Below are 14,231 nucleotides of genomic sequence, written 5' to 3'. Positions count from 1 at the left end.
CAACTTTTTTTTTTAACTTACTTAGTTTATTGAAAAAAAAGTAATGGAAAAGTTGCACGATTTATATATTTTCACGAGCAATGCACTTCAAAGAGGCAATAGATCCATTTTCCAGATCGAACTTCAAAATATATGCAAGCTAAACTAAATTTCTTGATTTCATCTTATATACTAACGATAAACTCGTATTTGTAGATGAATGGAACATTTTAAAAACTTGAATTAATCGTTGCAACAGTACGATATGTCATCAAAAATGTCTTTCGGATTTTTCAATGATGCAGCAGCTTATTTGAACAAAATGTACTTATTATCGGAAAACTGGACATATTTACATAACAAAAGTACATGTTACAATATTACTTCTTTACACTGTGAACAATTATCAGTCGCATTAGAGCAATTGCATGGCCTACATACGATTTTTATGCGAGTAGCACCTATGCCCCGTAAGCGTAACCTCTTTTGACGTTTAAAATTGTTTATATTTAAATATATTTATACGTAAACAAATCGCAATAAATTTGATAATTAAACGTAATAATTGAACTGTTAGAACAAAGAACAAATAACCTGGGACATAATTTTATAAATGATTTATTAAACCTAAAATGGAAGATTCAACGTTTACTCCGATTGTTCATATGTATCTCATTATAAATGATCCGTTATTAATTTAATATCTTCCATATCGTTTGAATTTTATTATGCAATGCTTAAAAATTAAAAAGCGGATCTATATCCGCCATTTCGGTATCTTCCATATTATTTGAACCTACAACGTGATGCCTAGAAATTAAAAAGTAGCTTTTCAAGTACAGAAATACATATTTCAAATGGATAGTAACTACCGTTGAGTTTACATATAAGATACTTTTGTCTCTTGAGATGGTCAATGGAATATCAAGTTTGAAAATACCTATGTTGATGAAAATGAGATGCTGTACGAAGATGGGCATCCGGTGATCTTGATGACAAACTGCGAAGACTTCCACTAAATCCTGTATTTAACAGACCTTTATGCGGGCTTCTAGCATTTACAACTCTTGGTTGTGCACACATTTCCTCTAAGACACTGGGTGCTACGTACGTAAAGCCCTACAAATATTTTGTAGAATATACGTATAATTTCATTATTTTACTTGGAATGTGATGTATTTACAATATATTTTGAAACCTACTTGAAAAATCATATTAGCGGATTCGCTTAAAGTACTTTCTACTGGTGAATCGACTGGCACAGTTGCCGTGAATTGTTCATCGAACTGCGATGTATCATCGGCGCTTTTCTGCAAACATTTTATAGCATTATATTATATTATATTATTGCAATGGATATTATTTCAATTAACGATACTTACTAACGACGGTTTAAAAGGAGGTTCCAACTTTCGTGAAATTACATCCTGCCAATTAATATGTTTGAAGAAATTATGATTCATAATTTGTTCAGCATCTTCGGGCCCTGATCCTAGTCTTTGCATCACTTGTCTCTGTAATTGATCAAAGAAAATATTAATTATTCGTATGCACCATACAAACGAATAAGTACATAAACAAATAATGATCATTTTGCAAAGAGGAAGTTGACGAAATACCTTTAATAACTTTCGTATTAAATCTTTCGCATCGGATGTTAGGTACAGAGGTAAACATAGCTTTCCGCGTAAAATTTTGTCAATTGTTTTTCTTCTGTCATCTCCAGTAAATGGTGGCTATAAGGATTAAAATTCACATAACTACGTAACTTGATTCAATATCTATATTTTAACAATACTTTGTTATTTGTTATTTAATTTGCGTACCATTCCAGTGAGCATATCAAACATTAAAGCACCTAAACTCCACCAATCAACTGCCTTTCCATGTCCACTTCTTGTTAAAATTTCTGGTGCCCTAATCACATCAACAATAACAATTGTAATATATACATTATTAATCATGTTTATAATCAACAATTTAATTATTTCAACAATGAGTTGGCATAACAAAAAACTTTTACTTACATATATTCTATAGTTCCACAAAATGTATGTGTTACTGCACCTTCTTCTATGTGTTCTTTACAAAGACCAAAATCTGTTAATTTAACATGGCCTTCGCCGTCTAACAAAATATTTTCTGGCTTTAAATCTCTATAAATATAATTAATTCAATTAGATATATATACAATAAATTGTTAGATGTATTATGTAATGATTAAATACCTGTATATAATACCCTGATTATGTAGATGTTGCAACGCGAGTATAATCTCAGACAAATAAAAACTATAAATATAAAATATAAAGATATAACAACTTGTTATATATACATTAATATATATTGTTATCATTATTAATGTATGTATAAGATTTATTTACAAATAGAATAAAGTACACGTATATTTATATCACCCAAAATTACTTAAAAAAACTAATTATTTACCAAGCAGTATCTTCTAGGAAAATGCCTTCTCTGTCTAGGTACGTAAAAAGTTCTCCTCCGCAAAGATATTCCAGAATTAAATATAATTTACCACCAGTTTGAAATGCGTACATTAAATTTACAATAAATGGATGCTGAAAAACGAACCATGCAAATAAATGCCATACTAAAATTCTGAAAGATAGGATCTACATACTTTCACTGCTTCCAAAATATTTCTTTCTGCTTTTGTATGAGCAGTGTCCTTTTGATTTCGTATGATAGATGCTTTTCTTAGTACCTATGGAAATAAAGAACTATAAAGTTTTTTCGCATGCACGCATAAATATAAAAGTATTTACCTTCATAGCAAAAATACTGCCTTTATCCTTCCCAGTTACTTTCTTTACTTGAAAGACTTTTCCATATCCACCTTCTCCAAGAATTTTACAGAGTTCAAAATCTTGCGGACCAGTTTTCTCTCTGCCTTCGTTCACATTCTGTTCTGACAATTGTACTCTTTCCAAATTATCAGATCTGTAAAATATGTGATATTACTACTTTTCAAGGAGGAAAGCAGATGAAACATTTAAAGTTACAAAGTTGTAATTGTGTATTTATTTAGGAAATATGATATGACAATAAATTCAATACCAATTACATATTTTCAAGTGTTTGATCACTTACTCTAATGCCGTATTTAGATTTGTGGTATGATTGTATTCATCCTGAAAAAAAAAAAAAAAACGTACATAACAGATCTGGCATAGCAATCTACAATCACAGAAATTTAACAAAAAACTAACTTCTCTATTTTCGATAATATCATCGTCCGATTCGTCTTCATTTATGGAGTCTCCGTCGTGTAACTCTATATCAAATATTCCAGCCATTCTCCTCACGATATAATCACATTTAAATATTTTTCCTATCAATAATTTTAATTGATCGTAATGCGTTCGAATAGCGTGGGTATCTCCGTATCTACGTTCATGCGACCGTGTATTTTACTTGTCTTTATTTGCGTGTCCCACGCTGATTTTCTAATGGACAGATTAAGCTATTGATAAACGTCAATCGTTAAACTTCTATATACAATTATATACGCTGTCGCGAAGATTCTGTTCTTTTTTCTTTCTTAATTGTTGTTCTTGTGACAAAACAATTAGAAAGAGATACGGGAAATTTCGAAAAAAGAAACACAAACCGATTGAAGCACTCTGCCACCAAACTATGCCCCAACGTGAATGCCAACGCCAACTTCAATCTACCATAAAGTATACAACAAATACGAGAAACTTCAACTAGTTCTTTGTTCTATTTTCAAAAATAAAAACAAAATTGGAATTATACGTAAATTTAATAAATTTGAAGTCAGTTGGCTCTATCAAGCTCTTAATAATATTTATAAAGTCAGTTAGCTTTATTAAACTCTTAACAATAATATTTATAAATCGGTACTTAATTCACTCTAAAATTTTACTATTAGAAATTTACCATTAGGAAAGAAGGTATTGAGTTAAAATAAAAAACTTTTATTAAATTCAATATTAAAATTTCTTTTTTTTCTTTTAATTTTATTATATTTTTCAATATACAACAATAAATACGCCATCTATAACATAACGCCATCTATAACAAAATTTTGTACGATCATAGTGGTACGAGTGTAAAGCTGACAATAAGCTGAATATAAACTGGCAACAATAGAACAGTCGATAGAAACTATCGATATAAATGTGAAAGAATTCAATCTAAATGTAAATATAACCTAAATATAATCGATGGCTTTCTGTAATTTTATGATATATTTGTAACAGTGTATGTTTTCATGATAAAAAATAATGATACTAACAACGAAACAATCACAATGCAGTGAAACATATCCGTGTGTATAATGTATATACATATATAACGTTTGTTTCATATTTATGAAATTCATATTTGTTTCATATTTATTATATAAAGTTTTAATTAAATTTTATTGTAGGAGATCAAAGATTATTGCCCTTTTTTTATTGTCTGATATTTTCCAACGATTTGAATCCAAGAATACAAGTTGAGAAATCTATTTATATAAAAGTATTTTTTTGGTGTATTTTAAAGATTAGTATGACACCATACAAATTTTTGCATAAGTATAATCCGATTGGTCCTTTTAAACGAAAACAACGTTTACGTTTATTGATACAAAAATTAAAACTCAAAATATTTTTAATATCATCATATTTATAAAATATTTTCAGTATTTTTAACGTTTTAACCTTTTTGCCGGTGGCAAATTTAAATTACGTCATTAAGTGTAATATTGAGAGGTAACGCAGAAAGTGGCACTAAAATAAAAAAATATATACTAAAAATACTCTGATCTTTAAACCAGTGGATTGTTCAATATACAAAACTTGTATGTTTTGATGTAACTAGATGAAAACTACCAGATGATAAAAAGAAGTCTAATAACTTTTGATCTCCTAAAAGTGAAAGTTAGGCAAAGTTTTTCATTTTCTTGTCTTATTTTTATACGTAGCTTATGAAGTTGTCGCAGCCACGATTAATGTAAATGGTTCCTAAAATCGTGTTGCCACGTTTTCACCGTGTGCACTAATACTTGCTAGAGTGGAACGTCTATGTAATTTAGTTTGATTTATGATTGTGCTGAGTGCTTGGCTTATCGTATAATCAACGTAAGTTTATATAATAAAAAAATCAATATTTCATTTAAATAGAAGATAAAATATTATTCAAACTAAATTCGTAGTGTCATTTATATTACATGTTTTGCTACTTGACATAATAATAATAATATATATATATATACACATGTATATATAATATATTTACATTATCATATTGTATTGGTTACATTCTGTCGTTTTATATTTATTTGTTTTTTTCTTTGAAATCTGAATTCATTTCATTTGAATTTAATTTAATTTAGAACAAATTTGAATTGTATCAATATGCTTTGTTTATTGTTTTATGTACATATGCATATAAAATCGAAGTAATATTTTATTAAAAATATTTATTACTATACACTTCACATGTTTTCATGTTAGGTACAATCATTTTACTAAAATGTCTGATATCTGATACCAGGATATATTCTTTGTAATAAATTTAGTTTTTTATTTTGTTCTAGTCATTAATTTAAGAGAAAATGTCGATTCCACCATACTTGCTGGGCCCGAACCCATGGGCGACAATGATGGCTCAACAACAGGCTCATGCACAATTAGCTGCAGCTCAGGCTCATGCTCAAGCAGCTGCACATGCACAAGCTGCACATCATGCTCATATGCAAGCAATAGCAGGACCGCCATTGCCACAAATTCCTAAACAACCTGAAGTTTTATCGGAGGATAAACTTCAAGAAAAGGGTGAATAAGAATTAATATTTTTAAAATTTTTAAGGAAACTGTAAAATTATTTTTGACATTAAGCTTTGTTTTATATGTTTATATAAAATTGAAATTGACTTATGTTTTTGTACATTGATGTTATTTGTATAATTCTAGCTCAAAAATGGCAACAACTTCAATCAAAAAGATTTGCAGAAAAAAGAAAGTTTGGTTTCGTAGACGCTCAAAAAGAACATATGCCTCCAGAACATATAAGAAAAATTATTAGAGATCATGGAGACATGAGCAGTCGTAAATATAGACATGACAAACGTGTTTATTTAGGGCAAGTATTTACATGTATATATCAAAAATTGGATGTTTTTTCACACTGTTGATATTCATTGATGTAAAACATGAAAGCGAAAGCAATTTCTTTATTTTACTAATTTTGTTTTAGAGCATTGAAATACATGCCTCATGCAGTTATGAAGCTTTTAGAAAATATGCCAATGCCTTGGGAACAAATACGAGATGTGAAGGTGCTGTATCATATTACAGGTGCAATTACGTTTGTAAACGAAATTCCTTGGGTTATTGAACCTGTATATATTGCACAATGGGGGTAAGCTAAGAAAAACATCTGTTTATTTAAAATTGCTATTCAGTAATAAATAACGCGTGCCTATTTCTCTTTATTTTTTATGATCTAGTACAATGTGGATTATGATGCGAAGAGAAAAAAGGGATCGTAGACACTTCAAAAGAATGAGATTTCCACCATTCGACGATGAAGAACCTCCATTAGATTACGCAGACAATGTTTTGGACGTAGAACCATTGGAAGCTATTCAAATTGAATTGGATTCAGAAGAAGATAAATCTGTGGCGTCGTGGTTTTACGAACACAAACCACTTGTTGGTACAAAGTAAGCGTTAAATATTGATGAATTGTTATTTATTTTTATATCGATTGTGTCTATAATAGCACGTAGAACAGAATATCATACTATTTCATGATGAATCGCGTAGGGGTCCTGAAATCAACTAACATGTGAGTTGATGGCTACTGTAATTCGATAGTCTTATCCGAGATGAGACTACGAATTATTACTAGCTGGACAAAACGCTAAACTGAATCGTCACTTTGTGACACACGTTGTACAATGTAAATATTATTTATCAAAACCGTGTTTAATAGCCAATAATATTCCAGGCACGTAAATGGATCTACTTATCGAAGGTGGAATTTGACATTACCGCAGATGGCGACTTTATATCGTTTAGCCAATCAGTTATTGACAGATTTAGTTGACCAAAACTTTTTTTATCTGTTTGACCCAAAATCGTTTTTCACTGCAAAGGCATTAAATATGGCTATACCGGGTGGTCCAAAGTTTGAACCATTGGTAAAGGATTCGAATGCAGCCGACGAAGATTGGAATGAGTTTAACGATATTAATAAAATTATCATTAGGCAGCCCATAAGAACAGAATACCGCATTGCGTTTCCTTATTTATACAATAACATGCCACATTTTGTACATTTATCATGGTAAGTAATAATATCGTTCAATATAAATACGTATAATAAATATTTCCACACAAGTTTTGAGACTCGTCTGTACTTAGTATATCAAAGTCTCACTAGCAGTGTGGTAGAGAATTACAATGGTGATTGTTATTCGTATTCTTTGTAAAGTATAAAAGGCAACTGCTGAAATCACCTACAGTCACTGATTTCATCTACAGTTAAAATTTTTCAAAATTCAGTTTCTTTGGTGTCCTAATCGTATTCTTAAATAATATTTGCAGGTACCACGCGCCAAATGTTGTTTATATAAAAACCGAAGATCCTGATTTACCTGCATTTTATTTTGATCCATTGATCAATCCCATTTCTCATAGAAATTCCCTTAAGGTAAGTATCTTATATAATCGGTGAATAAAAAGTAATAACCTAGTTATATGGGAGAATATATCTCTTTCTTCAGACTGTGGAACCACAGATCGAAGATGACGAAGATTTTGTACTTCCTGAGGAAGTGCAACCATTTCTTCAAGAAACGCCATTATATACAGACAATACAGCGAACGGGATAGCTTTATTATGGGCACCAAGGCCATTTAATACTCGTTCTGGTAGAACAAGAAGAGCCATTGACATTCCTTTAGTGAAATCTTGGTATAGAGAACATTGCCCACCAGGACAGCCTGTTAAAGTTCGAGTTAGCTATCAAAAGTTGTTGAAATACTTTGTGTTGAATGCGTTGAAACACAGACATCCTAAACCACAGAAGAAACGTTATCTATTCCGGTCATTTAAATCCACAAAGTTTTTCCAAACGACTACAATTGATTGGGTCGAAGCTGGTCTGCAAGTCTGTAGGCAAGGATACAATATGTTAAATTTACTTATTCATAGAAAAAACTTGAATTATCTTCATTTGGATTATAATTTTAATCTAAAACCAGTCAAAACTCTCACGACGAAAGAAAGGAAGAAATCTAGATTTGGAAATGGTGAGTTGTGGATTTAAAGACGTAAAGAAACAATATATATTTTACAGAGACTTGGTACAAGCTTGTTACGAAAATTCCATTTTTTCCAGCTTTCCATTTATGTCGTGAGATCTTGCGTTTGACGAAATTAATAATCGATTCTCACGTACAATATCGTTTGAATAATGTTGATGCATTTCAACTCGCGGATGGACTGCAATATATTTTTGCACACGTTGGTCAACTAACCGGAATGTATCGATATAAATATAAATTAATGCGACAAATCAGAATGTGCAAAGATTTAAAACATTTAATTTACTATCGCTTTAATACGGTAAGTGTATCAAGTTGAGCTGTTACTAATGTTAAGTAAAAATACGATGAATTTATTGATATGCGGATGAACAGGGTCCTGTTGGAAAAGGTCCTGGTTGTGGATTCTGGGCACCTGGCTGGAGAGTATGGCTTTTCTTCATGAGAGGAATTACTCCATTATTGGAAAGATGGTTAGGGAATTTATTATCTAGGCAATTCGAAGGTCGTCATTCCAAAGGAGTTGCAAAAACTGTAACGAAACAACGGGTAGAGTCGCATTTTGATCTTGAGTTAAGAGCATCTGTAATGCACGATATCGTGGATATGATGCCAGAGGGAATCAAGCAAAATAAAGCCCGGACAATACTTCAACATCTTAGTGAGGCATGGAGATGTTGGAAAGCTAACATTCCTTGGAAGGTTTGTCTCTCACTTAATTAATTTATTTATTTATTTCCATTTTCTCTGTTTATTGATAATAATTTCTGTTTTTTTTTTTTTCGCCAACACTTTTTACAGGTACCTGGATTACCAATACCGATTGAAAACATGATCCTTCGTTACGTTAAAATGAAAGCAGATTGGTGGACTAATACTGCGCATTATAATCGGGAACGTATTAGACGCGGTGCAACCGTGGATAAAACTGTTTGCAAAAAAAATCTCGGACGTCTTACGCGGCTCTATTTGAAAGCAGAACAAGAACGACAGCATAATTATTTGAAGGTATAATGAGCAAAAAGCAGTTATAAGTGAATAACCTTTACAGAGCAAAGAAGATATTTTTAATATCAGTGTGTTATACAAAAATTTGTTATTTGTCTCCTTTATAAAATTTTATTATCATTTTATTTTCAAAACTTTGGTTTGTCATACACGCAGGATGGTCCGTATATTTCTCCGGAAGAAGCGGTAGCTATATATACTACAACTGTACATTGGTTGGAATCGAGAAGATTTGCTCCCATACCTTTCCCACCATTATCTTACAAACACGATACCAAGCTTTTGATATTAGCTTTGGAACGATTAAAGGAAGCATACAGTGTTAAATCGAGGCTGAATCAAAGCCAACGCGAAGAACTCGGTTTGATAGAGCAAGCCTATGATAATCCACATGAAGCATTGTCCCGAATCAAACGTCATCTTTTAACTCAACGAGCGTTCAAAGAGGTAATTTTGTTAAATATTTGCCCATTGTAACCTCCTGGATTTGTTTATTTTTATAAAATCTATATATATTTATTCCTTTTACAGGTGGGAATAGAATTTATGGATCTTTACAGTCATCTAATTCCTGTTTATGACGTCGAGCCGCTTGAAAAAATTACGGATGCTTATTTGGATCAATATTTATGGTATGAAGCAGATAAACGAAGATTATTTCCACCGTGGGTTAAACCTTCAGATACAGAACCACCGCCTTTATTGGTATATAAATGGTGTCAGGGTATCAATAATCTACAGGATGTTTGGGATGTCAGCGAGGGGGAGTGTAACGTGTTATTGGAATCAAAATTCGAAAAACTGTATGAAAAAATTGATTTGACATTATTGAACAGACTTCTTCGATTGATTGTTGATCATAACATAGCCGATTATATGACTGCAAAGAATAACGTTGTCATAAATTATAAGGTATATTCTCCATTTCATTAAAAGATACGTATCAATTCTTTCTGTTAAATAAAGATAATTTATGATATATCTGGTTGTTTCTAGGATATGAATCATACAAACAGTTACGGAATAATTAGAGGATTACAATTTGCATCATTTATAGCGCAATATTACGGCTTGGTATTAGATTTACTGGTTCTTGGATTGCAAAGAGCCAGCGAAATGGCTGGTCCTCCTCAAATGCCAAACGATTTTTTAACTTTCCAAGACGTAGCTTCAGAAACAGCACATCCTATTAGATTATACTGCAGATACGTTGATAGAATACATTTATTTTTGAGGTAAGACTTTATTTTATTGCTTAAAAAAATCATCTCATTGTTCATGCAAACAGAATATAAACTTTATTGTTAATTAACGTTCAATTTTGTACTTTCTATTAACAGATTTTCTGCCGATGAAGCGAGAGATTTAATTCAGAGATATTTGACAGAGCATCCAGATCCTAATAACGAAAATATCGTGGGTTATAATAATAAAAAATGTTGGCCTCGCGATGCGCGAATGCGTCTTATGAAACATGACGTTAATTTGTAAGTAGACAATGATTGTTAAATTTTTTCTTGCCATTTCACATACCGTGGATTAAATTTGAAAATTGTTGGTTAAATTGTTAAAATCTTGAATCATTTAAATTCCTCATTTTCAGAGGTCGTGCTGTATTTTGGGACATTAAGAATCGATTACCCCGATCCACGACTACGATACAGTGGGAAAATAGTTTTGTTAGCGTATACAGTAAGGATAATCCTAATTTGTTGTTTAATATGAGTGGATTCGAGTGCAGAATTTTGCCAAAATGCAGAACTACGCACGAGGAATTCACTCATAGGGATGGTGTGTGGAATTTACAAAACGAAATTACAAAAGAAAGAACGGCTCAATGTTTTTTGAGAGTGGACGATGAAAGTCTGCAACGATTTCATAATAGAGTTAGGCAAATCCTTATGGCTTCTGGATCCACAACCTTCACAAAGATCGTTAACAAATGGAATACAGCTTTGATCGGACTCATGACTTATTTCCGCGAAGCAGTGGTGAACACGCAGGAGCTTCTAGATCTGTTGGTCAAATGCGAAAATAAAATCCAAACGCGTATTAAAATTGGTCTCAATTCAAAAATGCCTTCGCGATTTCCACCAGTAGTGTTTTACACGCCGAAAGAACTGGGTGGACTGGGAATGCTTTCGATGGGACATGTACTTATACCTCAGGTAGATTGTTGCTTTTAAAAATTTCTTCGATTTTCTAAATTTGATACGTTTGATTTAAACATAAAATATAAGTGAAACTATAACGTTACAGTCGGATCTAAGATGGTCAAAACAGACCGACGTTGGTATTACGCATTTTCGTTCAGGCATGAGTCACGACGAAGATCAATTAATCCCAAACTTGTATCGATACATTCAACCCTGGGAATCCGAGTTCATAGATTCACAGCGAGTGTGGGCGGAATATGCGTTGAAGCGACAAGAGGCCAATGCACAGAATCGTAGGCTCACTTTGGAAGATCTTGAAGATAGTTGGGATCGTGGTATTCCTAGAATAAATACACTGTTCCAGAAAGATAGACACACTCTTGCCTATGATAAAGGTTGGAGAATACGTACGGAATTTAAACAATATCAGGTAGTATCTCGTTCGTGATATTTTATTCTTTATTATCAATCTTCATTTTATTTATTCGCGCGAAAATATTATATTTTTCATATTCAATTTAAAATAGGTCTTAAAGCAAAATCCATTCTGGTGGACTCACCAACGTCACGATGGCAAATTATGGAATTTAAATAATTATCGAACGGATATGATACAGGCTCTTGGCGGTGTAGAGGGTATTTTGGAACATACGTTGTTTAAAGGGACGTATTTCCCAACATGGGAAGGTCTTTTCTGGTAAGATTCTTCAATTCCTTGAATTTACATGTTACAGATAAATTAATAGAATAACTTCTATAGCAAGCAGTTTCGGTTCAGTTGCGTACATCCTTTATCCGTTTCATATACACATATATCAGTTCTTTCTTCGTCCGTCTTTTGTGTTTCAATTTATTTTAATATTCTAACATTAATAAAAAAAAAAAAAAATCGGTAATTCGTTATTTTTTTTCTTCAGGGAGAAAGCATCTGGATTCGAAGAATCAATGAAATATAAGAAATTGACCAACGCTCAAAGATCTGGTTTGAATCAAATTCCAAATCGTCGTTTCACTTTATGGTGGTCACCAACTATTAACAGAGCAAACGTGTACGTTGGTTTTCAGGTAATGCGACATCGTGTTAATGGATCATAATTATTGAAAATTATTGTTCAATTTGAGGCACATTCCTGATGTAAGTTGGTGAATATAAGTTTGTCTAATTCGTTAGGTACAATTGGATTTGACAGGAATATTTATGCACGGTAAAATTCCAACGTTAAAAATTTCATTGATTCAAATATTTCGTGCTCACTTGTGGCAAAAAGTGCACGAATCGATAGTAATGGATCTTTGTCAAGTTTTTGATCAAGAATTGGATGCATTGGAAATCGAAACTGTTCAAAAGGAGACCATTCATCCTAGAAAATCATACAAGATGAATTCTTCTTGCGCCGATATTTTACTCTTCTCTGCATATAAATGGAACGTCTCCAGGCCATCACTTCTCGCTGATTCAAAGTAAATAAAAAATTTTCTTTTTTTTTTCCCCTACGTAAATTTTTTTTTACTTTTTTTTTTTTTTTTTTTTTACTGTTTTTTTACTGTATTCAAAGCCGGTATCATCTATGNTATATATAATTTATTGTATAAAGTATGTTTTATATTTATCGTATTTAATTACGTTGTATGTATTATATTTATTGTGAATGCGACGTATTTATATTTATATTATACATTGCTATAATATGCATATAATTTATATACTTTTATATTCTGTAATTTATATTTTAAATATTGTATTAATCGTATACAATTTATAATTTATATTCACTATTTTTATTATACAAATATAACACTTGCCCTTGGATTTCTCAGCGGGGATGTACATAGCATTTACCTGACATCCTTTACGTATTTTTAATAAAATTAAGAGCTTACTTTTTACTCATCAGACGATCACCACGTCTCAATGTCTGTATTTATACTACAAAAATTATTAGAAAAAATAAATTCGAAAAAAAATAAATAAAATAAATTTGAAAAATTTAAACATGCTATAATTTGAGTAAAATTTAAGTACAATTTGAAGAAAATAAATAAGATAAATCTCATTCGAGTAAAATTTTATCAAGCAAACGATGGCATGAATAAACATCGTAAATATCGTGGACAGTGAAAATGAACTTTTGAGAAGAACTACTTTTTATAATAACTAAATTACCGTGGTTAATGTACACAGTTTTCGAGCCACGAAATGTGATTTCTAATTAAAATAGCGTACGAAACATCGGAGGATCCATGGACTCGCCTAAGTTTTTTCACGCGTCGTAAACCCGCGCCGTGATTATTCCCGTGCAAGTGAACAATCTTGAACCAACAGTGATTTCCAAAAGAAATATATCTATCTCGATCATAAACGATCTCATTAGATAACGAACCAAAGAGAAAATCCGTGGAAGAGAAATGAAGGCATAATCTTGTAGAGTATAGAGAAACAGCTAGAGTGGTCAAATGTATTCAACTTTCGAAATTTCCAACGGTTAGTCCAATAAGACCAATTCTTCTCGTGCCAATCTATTTTTCGTTTCACGCTCTTATTCTTATTATTAACCCTCTCGCGCTGGAATAACACGTCGAGAATTTTTTGTTTCAAAATTGCAATATTTTCTCAGTTTTTGTATTGAAGTATCACATAATAATAAGGCAAAACAAATAATAAATTTATTACTTCTCAATAATTTCTATCCAGTGATATCGTACCGACGAGTTCAAAAAGATAGCGACAAATTGTTGTATACGGTTCGGTCGCTCGTTATGGTCCGCAATCAGTTGCCAGCGC

General features: G+C 31.7%; 2 protein-coding genes across 3 annotated transcripts in view; one reads left to right on the top strand and one right to left on the bottom strand.

Annotated features, from left to right (window-relative positions):
* Window positions 1-211: 211 nt before the first annotated feature.
* Window positions 212-3,667, bottom strand: LOC122535376 (ribosomal protein S6 kinase beta-1-like). Of its 2 annotated transcripts, XM_043666863.1 has the most exons (14): window positions 3,614-3,667; window positions 3,213-3,449; window positions 3,094-3,134; window positions 2,769-2,943; window positions 2,624-2,707; window positions 2,428-2,561; window positions 2,208-2,270; window positions 2,007-2,135; window positions 1,806-1,896; window positions 1,599-1,715; window positions 1,362-1,493; window positions 1,182-1,289; window positions 920-1,098; window positions 212-789 (listed from the first exon to the last, which is right to left on the bottom strand). In XM_043666863.1, the coding sequence occupies exons 2-14, from the start codon at window positions 3,297-3,299 to the stop codon at window positions 717-719; spliced, it is 1,413 nt and encodes a 470-aa protein (XP_043522798.1). In that variant the 5' UTR covers window positions 3,300-3,449; window positions 3,614-3,667; the 3' UTR covers window positions 212-716. The 2 variants fall into 2 exon arrangements, with proteins under 2 accessions (XP_043522798.1, XP_043522797.1); XM_043666862.1 differs by having other exon boundaries at window positions 3,213-3,655.
* Window positions 3,668-4,953: 1,286 nt separating this feature from the next.
* LOC122535370 (pre-mRNA-processing-splicing factor 8) overlaps window positions 4,954-14,231 on the top strand; it is a 13,644-nt gene continuing 4,366 nt past the window's right edge. The window contains exons 1-20 of the mRNA XM_043666852.1: window positions 4,954-5,090; window positions 5,549-5,786; window positions 5,925-6,093; window positions 6,208-6,372; window positions 6,461-6,676; window positions 6,964-7,302; window positions 7,563-7,668; window positions 7,742-8,270; window positions 8,360-8,586; window positions 8,661-8,987; window positions 9,087-9,293; window positions 9,450-9,740; window positions 9,825-10,205; window positions 10,290-10,528; window positions 10,634-10,780; window positions 10,897-11,461; window positions 11,553-11,879; window positions 11,977-12,146; window positions 12,367-12,514; window positions 12,621-12,910. Coding sequence (XP_043522787.1) covers window positions 5,567-5,786; window positions 5,925-6,093; window positions 6,208-6,372; window positions 6,461-6,676; window positions 6,964-7,302; window positions 7,563-7,668; window positions 7,742-8,270; window positions 8,360-8,586; window positions 8,661-8,987; window positions 9,087-9,293; window positions 9,450-9,740; window positions 9,825-10,205; window positions 10,290-10,528; window positions 10,634-10,780; window positions 10,897-11,461; window positions 11,553-11,879; window positions 11,977-12,146; window positions 12,367-12,514; window positions 12,621-12,910 — 5,063 coding nt within the window. The 5' untranslated portion in view covers window positions 4,954-5,090; window positions 5,549-5,566. The remainder of the gene's footprint in view (window positions 5,091-5,548; window positions 5,787-5,924; window positions 6,094-6,207; window positions 6,373-6,460; window positions 6,677-6,963; window positions 7,303-7,562; window positions 7,669-7,741; window positions 8,271-8,359; window positions 8,587-8,660; window positions 8,988-9,086; window positions 9,294-9,449; window positions 9,741-9,824; window positions 10,206-10,289; window positions 10,529-10,633; window positions 10,781-10,896; window positions 11,462-11,552; window positions 11,880-11,976; window positions 12,147-12,366; window positions 12,515-12,620; window positions 12,911-14,231) is intronic.

Source organism: Frieseomelitta varia, unplaced genomic scaffold, assembly GCF_011392965.1.
Source record: "Frieseomelitta varia isolate USP_RPSP 00005682 unplaced genomic scaffold, Fvar_1.2 scaffold_708, whole genome shotgun sequence".
NCBI classification, from domain to species: Eukaryota; Metazoa; Arthropoda; class Insecta; order Hymenoptera; family Apidae; genus Frieseomelitta; species Frieseomelitta varia.
Note: the sequence above shows the minus strand (reverse complement) of the source record. Positions and strands in the feature narration are given on the sequence as shown.

Excerpts from the sequence above, each read along its gene's own strand:
- LOC122535376 (XM_043666863.1), bottom strand. The coding sequence starts at position 3,299 with ATGGCTGGAATATTTGATATAGAGTTACACGACGGAGACTCCATAAAT. Across the intron at positions 3,135-3,212 it reads ATATTATCGAAAATAGAGAA|GATGAATACAATCATACCAC; the intron begins GTTAGTTTTTTG and ends TTTTTTTTTCAG. Across the intron at positions 790-919 it reads TCTCATTTTCATCAACATAG|GCATCACGTTGTAGGTTCAA; the intron begins GTATTTTCAAAC and ends TTTAATTTCTAG.